Source organism: Magnolia sinica, chromosome 7 (genome assembly GCF_029962835.1).
Source record: "Magnolia sinica isolate HGM2019 chromosome 7, MsV1, whole genome shotgun sequence".
NCBI classification, from domain to species: Eukaryota; Viridiplantae; Streptophyta; class Magnoliopsida; order Magnoliales; family Magnoliaceae; genus Magnolia; species Magnolia sinica.
The window spans coordinates 86,672,966-86,689,101 of record NC_080579.1 but is presented as its reverse complement, the minus strand read 5'-3'; the positions used below and the strand labels follow the sequence as shown (position 1 = coordinate 86,689,101).

General features: G+C 40.6%; 1 protein-coding gene across 2 annotated transcripts in view; it reads right to left on the bottom strand.

Annotated features, from left to right (window-relative positions):
• Positions 1-626: 626 nt before the first annotated feature.
• The window catches only part of LOC131251610 (putative 3,4-dihydroxy-2-butanone kinase), a 32,556-nt gene continuing 17,046 nt past the window's right edge, over positions 627-16,136 (bottom strand). For both annotated transcript variants that reach the window (XM_058252446.1, XM_058252447.1), the window contains 10 exons: positions 13,738-13,868; positions 13,400-13,492; positions 12,702-12,766; positions 11,326-11,469; positions 11,194-11,237; positions 3,152-3,235; positions 2,234-2,307; positions 2,040-2,152; positions 1,861-1,956; positions 627-1,021 (listed from right to left, as the gene is read on the bottom strand). In XM_058252446.1, coding sequence (XP_058108429.1) covers positions 896-1,021; positions 1,861-1,956; positions 2,040-2,152; positions 2,234-2,307; positions 3,152-3,235; positions 11,194-11,237; positions 11,326-11,469; positions 12,702-12,766; positions 13,400-13,492; positions 13,738-13,868 — 970 coding nt within the window. In that variant the 3' untranslated portion in view covers positions 627-895. The remainder of the gene's footprint in view (positions 1,022-1,860; positions 1,957-2,039; positions 2,153-2,233; positions 2,308-3,151; positions 3,236-11,193; positions 11,238-11,325; positions 11,470-12,701; positions 12,767-13,399; positions 13,493-13,737; positions 13,869-16,136) is intronic.

The following is a 16,136-nucleotide window of genomic DNA, read 5'->3' as shown; positions in this document are numbered from 1 at the left end:
CTTTTCTTTTCCATCACTGAGTCCTTTAGCCTTGAACCAATCACAAGAGTCACTTGGGTTGAAAGATCTTCTAATCCCTCAACCCCCAAGTAATTATAGGGTTTCTAGCCGGCCGTAGATCCTAACATTTATTTCGCTAGTGATGACTCCAAATAAACAAATTAGCAAATTTGAATCTATAGCACATTCCGGCTGAAAACACCAACACACCGGCCAGACAACTAAGGAAACAGAGCAAAATGATCTACTTAAAACAAAGGTCAATATTAGCATACAGCTATGATTTCCAAATCTGGTGGATTTCGGTGCATGGGATGGCATAAACACCGGTTTGGATCCCATAAATACCGGCCCAATCATGTAGGCTTGAAACCCTAACAATACTGTATAACATTCTGCCAGGCCTGACCCAAAAATAGAAAATGAATAAGAAAAAGAAAAGGGAAAAGAAGAAGAATTAATCATCTATTGAAGGCCGAATGTACAGTGGGGTCAGCTCATTTGGTCCACCATAGCATCGAAAGAAATCACCCATCAATCACCATTCACCACAAACATATATCATCACGGTGTCCTTCCCCACTTTTACTACAAAAGAGATCAGCAGTTTGTAAGTCTAACAAAAATACATTGTAATGATCAGATTTTAAGAGCTTTATTCATGAAAAGAGTCCGATCCTCAACCATTCTTCTTTACATCATTTTATAACATGTCGGAATGAACTAGATGAAACGCTTTCTCAGCTCATGCAAAGCATGGGCGGAAAACCAATCAAGTTCCGCAGTCACAACCAAAAAAGAAAAAGAAAAAAAAAATTCTCAAAATCACTGGGGTCATGTATGGAATTGTAGTGGGCCGAACACTAAAGCTAGCTGCTGTTGATGATGTGTTAGTTTACAAAGCTTGTCTTTTGTTCTTAACAGCAAGGGCTGCAGCTCTATACCATGCTGCAGCAGCCATGGCTCCTGGGTCAGGGACTGATGCAAGGATCTCTCCAGTTACATATGATGAACGGCCCGCCTGTGTAGTTGTCAAAACCGTTGTCAGTTACACAAACCAACATTGACGTGTGTTCTGGGATCATTTTTAAATGACTGATGAATGAGCTATCGAATATGCGAATCTTTTCTGCAAGGGATTTACAGATGCAAGCACTTCTACATGTCTTGTTTTCTATGCAAGCATTTATCAAAACCATCCCATCATCATTGAAAGATTGAAGCCTGTGGTGTGGAAAAAAAAAGTGGGTGGCATTCCCCATGTCTGATGATGTATACACTAAACACTCCTCACATCCGATGAGGTTCCAACCAAAAGATTTAGACGGTTGATTGAATTTATTGCACCAGAAGAACATGATGAGTGCTTGTCTGCATGATCCCACTTTAATGACCTAATGAAGATACATCTACACAGGATCAAGGATCCTCTTGACAGCACACTTGCAATTGGGGCACACGTATTGTGGCATCTAGGCCATTCTTCATGTGGCCCCATCTTTGAACATACCCAAGCATGGAAAAAAAAAAAAGCTGGCCCGCCTACATGTGCAATGGACAGTAAAAACAGATTAGTGTGCAGTCCACGTTCATCATACAACTGACACACCGACTGGTGTTCAATGGGGCCTGCCTGATGAACGAGCCAGATATCACACGTGTACCATACTTGCATTCTTGCCACAAGAATGTCCTCATTTATCTACCTCTTTATTAAGCAGAAAATTCTAACATTGTATCTATCTGATTGGGAAACATTATAAATTGTAGAACCAACAGATGCAGAAAGATTCTCTTTGAAGATTTCTTTCCTAGAAAGTAAGAAAATCTAGGACAGATATGACACCATTGACTCCATACCTGTGGCTGCATGTGTTTGGTAGCCTCTGCACCACTCAATGCCGCTTCTGATGAAACAACAAAAGCAGTCACAGGATCATCCCCTGCATCTAACCTCTGTTCATGAAGCTGAGTCAGCGAAAGGTTTAAAAGCATAGCAGCTCCTAGAAACGGAAACACAACTGTGGTGGTTTACTCACTTCTTGAAGAACTGCCGATGCTGGAATAAGAGCATCCAACAATGTGCGGTAACCGGCGATGGCACCTCCATACTTGCTGACTGCAGCTATGGATGCTTCAAAAGCATCAGCCCCTGTTCCAAGAAAAGTCTTCTTTGAGAAATCACAATTGGGTGAAGACATTAATGTGATTATTTTAAACACAAGAATCTCACATTGTTTGGGCGAAATGGCTGATGGGTCTGTTCCTTTCAGCTTTGCATATGATGCCTTGCAGAATATATCATATCTGGGCACAAGAAGATTGTGAGGTTTACCGATGACGGCAAAGAGAAAACTCAACCGCATCATCATATACGAGGAATTACATGATCCCCTAGTATCCTCTTATGGGTTGGTAATACAGACTTGATATGATGGTCACATATCAGATAGGCCATGCTCTGTATGTCTCATCAGATAGAAATATACAAGCAATAAATCTTTGGTCGTCCTTGCTTGAAATTTGACGATTACTACAGTTTTCTTTCCCTTAACTGTCCACTTGCAAGCCATAAGTCAAAGGACTAGTCTTCTACCATCAGAGAGATCTTTGGAGTACCATTGGTGGAGGTTCATCAGATGATGGTCTGCGACACCAAGCAACGGGCCCCCATGTCCAGATTCAATGCATTGCAAATCCTCGGGTCCAGAATCATAAAAATTCTCATCAAATAAACCCCCATACCTATGGATGTCAATTGGGTACTCGGATCCATGGATACCCAAAATACCCAACCCAATTTCAATGGGCCCGGATCCAGATTTCGGGTCCAACTAAGTATTGGGTCAGATTGAGGATGGCAGATTCGGGACCAATTAAGAATTGGGCTGGGGTGGCTAAGTATATGATTTTTCATAGTTTTGCCCTTTATTGAACTGTATGGACCCAAACCCAGATCCAGGCCGAACACGTCTGGATCTGATTCCAGATCTAAAGCTTATTCCAATTGGTAAGTTGTGATTGGAACTAGACCCAACAGGACCTGAATCTGATTCCACTTGTGATGTCTGGATACAGGTAGACCAGCTAGAAAATCAATGAAGACAGAACTCAAAATTTAATCAACTAATAAAGAAGGAAAACACAGTACATGATCCCACTTGTGCCTCCCATCACCCTACGGATTGAAGCTCCAATTTCATTGACCGTTTCTGCAGCATCATTGAGAGGATAACTGTGAAGCAGAAAACTCTGATTAAGACAAGTAATTTGCAGATAGGAAAACAGCATAACATGGAAACAAAAGTGTCTCAATTGAAAACTGAAGCATTTGAATTGATATTAGTAGGAACCTACAAGTTTCATGTAAATTTATTGAACTAACATATTCTGAAATAAGATTAAATCTATATGCACATCCATAGATGGTATTTCAAATCAGTGAAATCTGAAGTTTTGTTGATTTGGAAGATTAATTTCAAAGAAGTTCAATTAAACCACATTGCATTGCCTCTTAATGTCTTTCATGATGCACATATAAGGGGGCAAAAGCCATTTTCAAGGTAAAACACCACTGTACTTTTTGTGATAGCTTTTCATGCTTTTAATCTAACCATTTTACAAGATGACACAATATGATGCAGGACATGAAATTTAAATATGATATGCAAGATTTCAGGCTTTAGATCATACTAGTTCAAAAACAATAACATAAAAATTCCACATTCCACACAAAAGTCCAAACATTCAAACAAGGGGAATCTGTGCGGGTCCAGGCCTACAAAGGCTAGGACTGGATTAGTAAAATTATGGACCAAACGATGCTCAAAAGGAAATAGAAATCATCCACACATACACAGTAACCAGTCCCTAATCCAAGGGATTCACCAATTCCAATTCAGAGAACCCTAGGGTGAGAAAAGGGATAGAAATTGGGGATTTAGGGCAATATAGAGTTAGGGTTTATAAAAACAAGTATGAGAGAGTAAAAGAAAAAGGAAACCTGAACCAAATGACAACCTCCGCGTGCGGACAACGGTTGGGACCTGACGCATGTGCGCTGGTGGCCGGCCGCACGTGTGTGGGGCCCACGTACCCAAAATTCGCCCTCTAGGCGCTGATCGGCCAGGCCTGGGCTTCAAAATCCCAAAGTTTCACGTTGATCCGAATTGCAGTCTGTGCGTGGTGCTCCGCCAAAGTCACGCACCGCCAAAGTTTCAGCCCTCCTGCAGGGCCAGATTCTGGACACTGGTTGTAGGGAGATGATCTGCTGTAAAAACTGGTGGATTTGAAACGAGGATAATTGTAAAAGTGGGAAAATATGGATGATAGAGGATAGGGCGGATGGGGATAGATGTGGCTTCGCACTACGGTAGTTAGCCCTTCGAAAAGAGAGGGCTTCACACCCACTTGAATTTTTCCACAACTCAAAAACTCAGAGAGTAGAAAACAACTTGCAGGAATTTTTATTAAACTTCAATGAATAAAAAGAATTACAAGGGGTGCCTATTTATAAGAAAAACCTATACCTCAAAACTCGCGCCATGTGCACAACCTATTACTTGGCAATGAAGTAAACCAAAATAAAAACTAATCAAATAAATCTAAAGCGTTCATGATGTTCTAAATAACATAAATTTCAAAACCTAAAATATGAACTTAATCCGATTAGTGGGTCACGATCATGAGATGCCATGATGGGCTTTACTTGACTATCAGGCCCACTCTCTTGAACCAAAACTCCGTCTTCTAACTAGGAGGCCCTCTCTGGACGTCGTCATCGAACCAGATCGACGGTGGGGCCCTCTTTTTCCTTGCGTATGTGCGTGGGGGGTGGTGTGCGTGCGCGTGTGAGCCTGATGTCCCCATCACAATACAATCAAATGGAGTTATGAGCTTAACTTAAAGAACCATATCATGGGTTTGGATTTTACACATAGAATTGAAGTACCGGATACTGATGGTAAAGATGTCACCTATTTTTAACTACCCGTGCATTGTATGTTTTTCCATCCATTTTCAAGATGTCTTCTGTCCATTGATTTACTTTTTCATCGTCTCTCAGTGTCCAAGAAAGATTTAAAAAATTAAAAAATTAAAAAAATGCTTGGATGCATTAATCCCACTTGGATGATAGTTTCCACCACACTATAATCTGTGGTGTCCCATCCACCATGCACATGGCATATATACAATCCAAACCATCCAAATTGTAGAGCTCTTCGTGGATGGCCACAACCAGAAAATCACACTGATGAGGCCATTTTATGTGCGAAGTGCAAAGTGCGTCAAAGGTGCCCAAGCAGCTCTACAGCCCATTGCCTACGCCGCGCGTGTATGTGTGCGCCTGCGAATGGTGGTTTGCACTATCCTTGTGGGGTTCCGAACCTTGGCCTTTGGCAGCAAAATGGCATCATCAAACCAACTTTTTAGGGCCATCTTTCAGTAAGAAAACAATTTTCAAAGTAAACAAAGCAACTTTCAATTTTCAAAGTAAACAATTTTCATTGTTTTTTTTCTTCTGTACAATATCTTTGTCGCTGCAGAAACATAATATTCATTCTTTCTGTCAGATTTGTTGCAAGAGTGTTCAAGATTAATCACCAATACCATTCGTTGTCGATCGGTCACAGAAAACTATGCTTCATTATATCCTGGGGACAAGTTGTTGGTAAACCAGATAAGCAAACTCAGACTCAATCCATAGTGGGAGCAAATACAGTCCTAAGGAAAGCGACTCCATATTGCATCTTAAAGCCGCTTGCATATTTTCAGTTTTTATTCTACTTATTATTCTTCTCAAACTCCACCCCAAAGTTCATCCTTGTGTTCAGGCTCTAATTGCCATGTCAATAACAATTTCCTTTGATGTCATAAAATTCAACTTTTAATATCAAATGGATGTTTGAGCTGGTTAGATGCATTCAAAAAGATCTACTCCAGACCCAAGTTCTAGAGTTTGGAATGTGTGCTCCTTCAAACATCCATATTGATGCAGGACAATTAACCACTTACTCTAAAAAACTCGAACTGATAGAGCATGGCAAATCAATCCCTTTATCTCATAGCCTAGGCCCCACATCTCATGGGTTTAGGTCCTTGGCCGAACCCCCCTCATGGGCCCCACTTCACATGGGTTCCACTTCACACGAGTTACCTGCCTCACATGGGTGAGGCCTGCCTCACACGGGCGACCCACCCCAAGTGTGCCCCTGCATTAATCACCCCCAGTGAAGAGTCTCGAACACCAGACCTCCCGCTCTGATACCACTTTGATGCAGTACAATTAACCACTTGCTCTAAAAACTCAAACTGATAGAGCATGGCGAATCAATCCCTTTATCTCATAGCCCAGGCCCCAATTCTCATGGGTTTAGGTCCTTGGCTGACCCCCCTCATGAGGCCCACTTCACATGGGTTCCACCTCACACGGGTGAGGCCCGCCTCACATGGGCCCCCCACCCCATGTGTGCCTATTAATCATCCCCAGTGAGGAGTCTCAAACACCAAACCTCCCGCTCTGATACAACTTTGATGCAGGACAATTAACCACTTGCTCTAAAAGCTCAAACTGATAGAACATGGCGAATCAATCCACTTATCTCATAGCCCAAGCCCCACATTTCATGGGTTTAGGTCCTTGGCCAAACCCCCCACGTGGGCCTCACTTCACATGGGTTCCACTTCACACAAGCCACCCGCCTCACACGGGTGGGGCCTGCCTCACACAGGCCGCCCACCCCGAGCGTGCCCCTACATCCCACAAGCCACCCCACTCAAGCCCGGTGTGAAAATGCCCATGCATTACATATATTTAAAGAAATTTATATCAATACTTATTGAATTTTATCATTAAAAAACTTCAGAGGAAAGTTGCATCATATTCCCCTGCATTCATCATAAACCCTCTAAACTCCCTTTTAAAAAATTCTCCCATTTATTTAGGTCAGCATAGTTGCATGAAGCATGAAGCATGAAGTGAAGCAGCAACAAATGCAGGTGTGGATGCAAGGAAGCGGATGTTTTAAAAAGTTGTCAAGTATAAACAGACCGGAAGCGAGAGCAAGAACTTGGGATGGTAAGAGTCTAAAGAGCGTTTCAAAGAGGGTGGCAACTAATTAGAAGGATCATGCAACGAAAAATCAAACCTTTTATTTATGAGAAGTACCTCTTCTCCCAATTTTTTAGATTTTTCACGAAGTTTCGCACCAAATTAGATTGATTAATCAGGAACTTCGTGATATTTGGTGCAACCAAACGCACCTTATGGTCTCAAGATAACTGCATTGGACTTCTTGAGAGAAACTTGAGGTTCTGTTTTGATGAAGTAAAATGAAATTTGTTTTTATTATGGCAATTGGGATTGAGGAGTAGGGGCCTAGTTTTTAAAAACTCCTGACTATTTTGAAAGACAGTATCTAGTTTTTAAAAACTCCTGACTACTTTGAAAGACAGTATCTTTAGCTTTTGATTAATTATTAGTTTAGAAAGTTTATGAATGGTTTGATTAATGACTACTTGATTACTAGTTTGATCAATGGATGGTTTAGTGCACATAACTTGCTTTTGCTCAATTGCCTTATCCCCCCCAATGGTGCTGAATTTGATTGGTTTAAATGGAACAGTTTGTACAATTACTAAATATAATTTTGCGGAAATCGTGTTTAACCCTTTTTCTTCTTTTTTTTCTTCCTTTTGCTCTCTCTCTTTTTCTTTTTTTTTTTGTTGAAATCACATCAATTTTATTAGAAATGGAGGAAGAGAATTCCTCACAAAAAATTACAAAGAATACCAACAAGAAAGACATGCAGCAAAGCAAGAAGAAAAGGGTGAAAGAGACATAGCCCAATGGTGTTGAATTTGATTGGTTTAAACGGAACAATTTGTACAATTAGTAAATAAAAAATTTCGGAAGTCGTATTTAACGCATCTTTTTTCTTTTTTCTTTTATTGTAAAATCATATCAATTTTATTAGAAAGGGAAGAAAAGAATTCCTCACAAAAAAAATTAAAAACAAGACCAACAAGAAAGATAGCAACAAGGCAAGAAGAAAAGGGTGAAAGAGACATAACCCAAGGAATGACATCCAACTTAGCTTCCCCAAACACCTCCCCGAGCTCTAGTGCCTAAGGAATTTCCCTCAAGGCACCATCTCTAAGAGTCAGGAGGTGCAGACCTCAAAACCCCCGAGGAGAGAGTGGTGCAAGGCAACTCTGCACCTAACACAATAACAAAAACTGAAGTAGGCTCAATGCTATATGAACAGTACTACATCCTAACCATCAACACCTAATGCATTGAGGCTCCAAACTACATAAACAGTACCTAACCCTGGCGGTCAGCATTGGTGCACAAAGCACTCTGCCTGACACTATCGTAGTCTAGTGATGTTTGTTGAGTTGTAAGGGTATTTTGGGTGTATTTGTTTAAGTCAGTAGGTGAACATGTGTGAGGGTATTTATGTCATTTTCTTATAATAAGACTTTTCTAATAAAATAAGGAGGGGACGTGAGAGAGTATTCACGTTTTCTCATTTTCCCCATTCTCTTCATTTTCTTCTTATCTCTCCATTCAAGGGTTTTTAATCTTTCATCTTGATGTCAGAGAATCAAGATCGTCATAGGGGTTTAATAGAGGAGGATCAAAGGCAACTCAAAGTGTTGTCTGCAAGTGTTGATGTCATTTGACTGTACTGCCGACATCAGTGACCATACGGTTAGGGTGGTGAAATCGGAACAAAACCACCACCGCCTGGATTGTTTTGATTTATCATAGTTTTTTGGTGATTTTTGCAGACTTTTTAAAGCCATTTGGTGGTGTTTCAAGGCAGACCACAAAAACTCTTAAAAACGAGGGTTTCGGCACAAATTGGATGGCTACGATCCTACAAGGTAATTTTCAGAATCAAGGTTAGTATTGTTTGGTTCAATTTTTTTTTTATTGGAGTTATAGAAGTGGCCTCGTGTTGATCGGATCACTGTAGAGAGAGAAATCCCAATTTTTCTACCCTGGGAAGTGACATCACCCAGGGTTTTTGGATGTCTTTTGTTGGAGGTATATGGAACAGATCGGATTCATATATGCTCTACTTCCACACTAATCTGACAATTTTTTGAAATATCTGGTTGTGTAAACACCTCTTAGTTGTCTTTCGAGGTAATTTGTGGGGATCAATTGACCAAGAAGAGCCCAGATGCATCGTTTAAAATAAAGAAACCTTTTTTGACAGTTAAAATTGATGTTGTTCATCTGCAAGGATGTCGAACAACAATAATACCGAAGTTAATTCAAATTCCATTGGAGGTTCATCCCTGTATAATTTGGGAATACAAATGATGATGGTGAAATTAAGTGGCCCCAATTATTTACAATGGTCACAAGCCGTGACGATGTTTATCAGGGGAAGAGGCAAACTTGGATATCTAACAGGAAAAACAAAGGAATCAGCAATCACTGATGCCTCTCATGATAAGTGGGAAGCAGAGAATTTGTCGATTATTGCCTTTTTGGTCAATTCTATGGATCCAGATGTGAGTAAGGGGTTTATGTTTCTGAAGACTGCCAAAGATATTGGGATATTGCAGCCCAAACTTATTCTCAGGTGCAGAACTTTGCTCAGATTTATAAACTACGACAAGACATTGCTCATCTTCAACAAGGGGAGAAAACTTTGGCAGCCTACTATGCAACTTTGAGGCGTATCTGAGAAGAGTTGGATTTCCATGATCCATATGAACTAGTACACACTAAAGATGTTGTAATGTATAAGAGGATGGCAGAGAGGAATCGCATTATCGATTTTCTAGTTGGTCTGAATCCAGAATTCAAGTTGATCAGAGTACATTTACTTGGACAAGATCAATTGCCCTCTTTGAGTAAGGTATACGCATACGTCCAAAGCGAGGAGAGTAGGTTGGCTTCAGCACAACAATATAATAATATGACTGTAGAGAAATCAGCCCTTGCATCGCGTGTTGGTTTCCATAGGACAGATAAGGGAGGTGATAAGAGGCCTATCAAGGAGAAAAACGATTTAAAGTGCACACCGTGAAAAGACCAAGTATGACAGAGAGCATTGTTGGGAAATTGTAGGTCGGCCACCCAGATACAATCGTAAGAGGGGTTGGGTCCTTACTCGTGCCTCGGTGGTAGACTCACAAGAGTTTCAACACGAAGTCATGGGTTCTTACCCATCATGGTGAAATCCCACTGTGGTGTGTGTGGGTGTGGGTGTGGGTGTGCGTGGGGTGTGAGTGCGTGTAAAAAAAATCGTAAGAGGGGTACACCTGCAGCCAACACAACGTCTACTACAGAAGGGTCCACATCCACTGGCATCACCACTACCAGCTCACAGTCTACTCCTATTAAAACCCCTATGGGGGCTAATCCCTCACCTAGGATGGTCTAGGTGTCAGAAGATGAGTTGGAGCACCTGTGCCATAAAGTATAATAGTTGGAAAATTCATCTACCTTAGCTTTTGCTCACACAGGCATATGTGCTTCTGCACTCCACCCCGATGCATTTTCTCCCTCCACTTCTCCATCATGGATCATTGATTTTGTTGCCTCACATCACATGACCAGTCTGTCATCTGTTTTTTCCTAGTTACTCTATTTGTTCTAGAAAAGAAAAAAAATAAAAAATAAACTTGATAATGGTTCGTTTTCTTCTATTGCCAGAAAGGGAAATGTCTCTATTTATCCCAATTTATCCCTTTCTTCTGTGTTAGATGTCCCAAACCTCACCTCTAACTTGTTGTCCATTAGCAGTATCAGAAAATCCTTGAATTGTAATGTAACTTTTTTCCCACTCATTGTGTGTTCCAAGATCTACATTCGAGGACGACTATTGGGAGTGACCGGGAATCTAACGGCTTATACCTTCTTGAGACTCTGTTAGCTCAGCCTAGGGCACATCAATCCTGCAATACTATTCGTAGTTTCAGTAGTAGCAATAAAGACCAACTGTTTCATTGGCACTTTCGTTTGGGACATTTATCCTTTCCATATTTGAAAAAATTGTTTCCTAAATTATTTAGTTCTAGTTCTGCTGAGGGTTGGATTAGGCTGTCCTACATCACCCAATGTTATAAAATTGTGATTGCACCACATTAGGAGTTCATTTCCTTTGCCCAAAGTTCCACAGGTCAATGTAGGAATGCGAAAACCTAACAACTGAAAAGCGAACTTACTGTTTCCTCATGTCCTCAAGAATAGCCGTTGCACCTCTAAACATCTGTAAAGGCACAAGTATCGATCAAATTTCGAATATAATGTCTAAGAAACATGACACTTCATTGATAATCTTAGGATGGGAAACTCACTGTCGAACCGCAGTCGCCATCACCTACTTTGCTATCCCATTCATTTAAACTATCTTTAAGATTGACAATTGCATTTGTTGCCGCTTCAATAGCAGCCTCAAGAATGTAACCTTGTTCATTCAGCTCTTGAGGTCGACTTAGTGCCTATCCAACACCAAATATGAGATGATCATGTCTAATGAGATATCATTAAAAGAAAGGAATAGAAAAAAGAGAAACAAATCAATTAGCAACAATAAAATTTGAACTGCATGTGGATAGACAATTGAATGAAATACGACTGTCAGTCTAATATAGTGGAAATGGCCCTCCTTAAATTAACTTGGAATTTAAATTGCACTGGTCTCTAAAATGCAATCATGTTACCTTTCAAGTAGGAGTTGAAAACTCATTATGACAACTATGAAACTGCATTTGGATGTACGTTTTAGTTGAATGGAAATAATTGGCTTAGAAATAAAATGATCAAATGGTAGTAAACCTATTTAGTAATCATAAAGATGAAGGTGCTCTAAAATTTAAGTTACATTGATGCAGGACAATTAACCACTTGATCTAAAAGCTTGAACTGTTAGAGCATGGCGAATTAATCCATTTATCTAATAGCCCAGGCCCCACATCTCATGGGTTAAGACCTCAGCCGAACCCCCCTCGTGGGCCCCAAATCACATAGGTACCGCCTCACACAGGCCGCCCACCCCGAGTGTGTCCCCGCATCCCACAAGTTACCCCACTCAAGCCCGGTGTGAAATGTACATTAATCACCCCCAGTGAGGAGTCTCAAACACGAGACCTCCCCCGTGGGCCCCGCCCACCCCGAGTGTGCCCCTGCATCCCACAGGCAACCCCACTCGAGCCCGGTGTGAAAATGCCCCTACATTATACATTCCTTTCAAATCAAATTTGAAAGTAACCCGCGTGAAGGTCCTTATGAATCGCAAGGTAAAGAGAATTTAGTCATTTCTTCTATATCGAATCAATCACTGAAATCCAATTTAAGAGTGCATCAAATCACAGCCCTAGCATTGGGTGTTTTGCTTAATCATAGTTAGTGGGGCTTTCACGGCAGAGACAATACATTTTCTGTTTAGGCTGCATGGAAAACGAAACCCGCACTCCGTGGGCTCCTGCTTTCCAGCTTTCTGCCCAGAATAACAAGTTTTTCTAGCATTGTTTATTCTGGTGCGGCAGATCCCATCCACATAGGGAAGTGGGAACACCCAAACATTCCCTTACATAGGGAAGTGGGAACACCCAAACATTCCCTTACATGGCATAAAGGATAAGAAAATACGAAATCTAGGTTGTTAAATACAAGATGATGCTCACAGATGAATTAAATTCCTTCATAAACAAATCAATCCTTCAATTGTTACCTCCTCACTCCTTGGTGAACGAGATGGTGGAACTGGAACAGGAATCTTAGCGGGCGGATGATTTCCTGCAGGTTTAAAGCAACTTGTTAAGCTCTGTTTAGTCTTCTTTTTTTTTTTTTTCCATAGGGCCATTATGAAATGTTTTGTCATCCATAAAAGAAGAAACTGAATAAATACATGTATAAAAGGATCAAATTGCAACACTGGACTCTGTATCAGATAGGATAGTAGAGGAATTATATGACCCTAACACAAGGATTTGCATAGTATCATTGAGCTTTGAATCTCCATGGTGATCCAGACCATTTCTCTAATGGGTCCCACCGCAGATACACCATACTGCAAAATTTTCCATGATGAGACACTCCTAATGTTTTGATTGGTAACCCACAAACAGTTAAGAAAAAGAATAGAACAACCCTCCACATTCACCGGAAAGCAGGTCAATGACGAATAAGGAAAAACTACAAGTTTTCAAACTGAGGAATTTCGCGGGCATGGTCTATTCACGGTGGGTGCATCAGATCATATAACTCATACATTCCTGCCGAATGAAATATGGTTGGTTAGTATTGACTGAAGGAAATATCATGGCTATTTCACAGTTCTATTTACATCAATAGAAGTTCCAACTGTGACAATCTTTCATTGAACGGGAAAGGGAGGGAAAACAAAGCTGCTGCTACCCTATTTCATACCATCAACGCCCACAGGCCAGTACGGAGCTTTAGTTGGGGCATCCAACCGCTGCAAAATCCCTTGATCTGCCCTCATAACAGAAATTGAGAATCCTGCAAAGAACAAATAGAGTATGAAACTTTAACCACTTTAAAGCAGAAAATGACTCCCTACAGGAACCAACTTTTATTAAAAAAAAAAAAAAAAGTGGGCTCATGCCACTGAGATTTCATAGATACGAGAAAATTTACAGCCTTTCGGGCGGGTCCCAACAAAAAGATTTCGGACTGCACCTATCATATGAACACAACCTAGGCTAGACACTAAGATTGGATGAAAGCATCCTACAGGAACCAACCTGCCATATCAAGAGAAGTCATAAAGGATCCTGTATACACTCTGTCAACTGCCAGTCCATGTTCCAGCTGCAACTGAGGAACTGCCTTTCCTGCTGCAATCATCAGTTCCATTATGGGGGTGGCACCCAATCTGCATTAAACCATTAACAGAAACTAAATCAAGTCATCAATCTTTCCTTTGAGATGTTAGGGACAAACATGAAAAGGCAGGTGAAAAGCTGAGCAAGCTGACAAAAACATGATATCCACATGATATATGCATGTAGAATAATGATAGAGCATGCCTCAAAGTTTCATTGATACCACAACAGCAACATAAATAATTTGAAGAATGCTACTTTGATCCATGCACTTTGAATTCTGTGAAGTTGATGCCAGAACAGACACTATGTATTAGCAATCAGATGATCAGAGTTGTCCAGTCGATATGATCCTTTGAACTGCAGCCCATCATGTGGTGGCCACCAGATCAAATCTTGACCACCAAATTCACCGTAGATGTTTTTCCGCATGTACAGCTGGTATGGCACTTAATTGAACTTCTATGAGGAATGCATCATTATAGCATTTCTCAACCTCTCAAAAATATGATTAATATGACTCCAACTTTATCTTGGTCGTGAATCCACAAAGTCAAATCATGACTCATTTCAAGACGTAAACAGCAAATTTTTCTAGACAAAGCAGTATGAGAATCCAATACAACCAGGGATATATATGAGCATATATATGCATATGCCATCAAGGTGCACACACCAAAACATGGATGACCCCTACAAAGCCATGGAAATAAACTCCCAAGAAAAACTCCGGTGCTGAAACTCACCATTTCAATCTTGCAACGAATCCGAGTACAAAAGTCCCTGGAACTCAGCCCTAACTAGAGCCCAATCAATGACCATAGAAATGATTTTCCCTTGATAGAATCCACCAAAACTATGTTTTCATCACACACCCTTCTGTGCCTTTCCCTTAGAGGTTTGGAGCCCAATCAAGACCAGATGGTGAACCAATAGATTTGGAAGTGTATGAGAGATAACGGTATACTTTGGTTGAGTGTTTTGCAAATTACCATTGCAAGATCAAAGAAAATGCCTGGCAAATGGAGGAAAAGTAGCGTGGCACCTATTTATAAGAATAAAGGAGACCTAGGAGTAGTCGTTCTAGCTTAGATCCTACATGCCTATGACTTCATTTCCCAGGAAATCCATGCAGCAGAAGATCCTGAATTTGAGACTTTTTACAACAAAAATATTCTCTTAAACGAAGGTATTCGTGCTTGGATGGTGGCTCCAAATCAGCCTCATGAAAACTTTATATTCCTTGAGGAGGTTCTACCCCGTGGAAACGCCCTTCCATGGAACTTTCTCTTTGGCTGATTGTGACCAGGAAACCACCAGGTTCGCTTGGTGGGCCAGAAATGTCCTACTTATCAATTTGTCTGGTAAACTACTCGGAGCTCAAGTAGCCCATGCTGGATTAATTGTATTCTGAGCTGGAGCAATGAATCTATTTTAAGTGGTTCCACCAAAACTACCTCTTTGTCAAACATCCTTTTGTTCCCTTCCCTTAAGAGGTTTGGAAGGCCCTAATGGCTAACAGAGGTTTGGAGCCCAATCAAGACCAGATGGTGAACCAATGGAGGTTTGGAAGTGTATGAGAGATACCGAGTTATTTTGGTTGAGTGTTTTGCTCAATAAGATTGCAAGATCAAAGAAAATGCTTGGAAAATGGAGGAAAAGTATAGTGGAACCTATTTATAAGAATAAAGGAGACCTAGAAAGATTCACTAACTATTGTGGGCTTAAACTTATGAGCCATATCATGAAATTTTGGGAGAGAGTGATTGAGCAAAGACCAAGGCATGAGATGAATGTATCATAAATCGGTTTTCTTTCATGCTTGGGAGGTCTACCGCTAAAGCTAATTTCCTACTTAGACAATTGATGGAGAAATTGACGTAAAGGAGGGATGATCTCCGCATGGTATTTATTGACCTTGAGAAAGCATACATAGGGTCCTTAGAGTGTTAATACAGTGGGTTTTTTTTTTTTTTTTTTTTTGGGGGAAGAGCTTCAAGACGATACTATAGCTTACACCAAAGGTCGGCATTGAGCCCTTACCTCTTCGCATTAGTTATTTATGAGTCAACGAGGCATTTACAGGAAAATATCCCATGGTGTATGTAATTTGCAAATGATAGTTTTGATTGACAAGATGAGGGAGGACATAAGCACAAAGCTATATTTATCTAAGGGTGCTTTAGAATCTAAAGTATTAAAAATTAATCAAACTAAAACAAAGAATACGGATTGCAATTTTAGTAACAATTGGAGTGACAAGAAGGAATTAATTAATATTGTTGACTGAGAAGTTTCCCAAAATGACCACCTCCAAT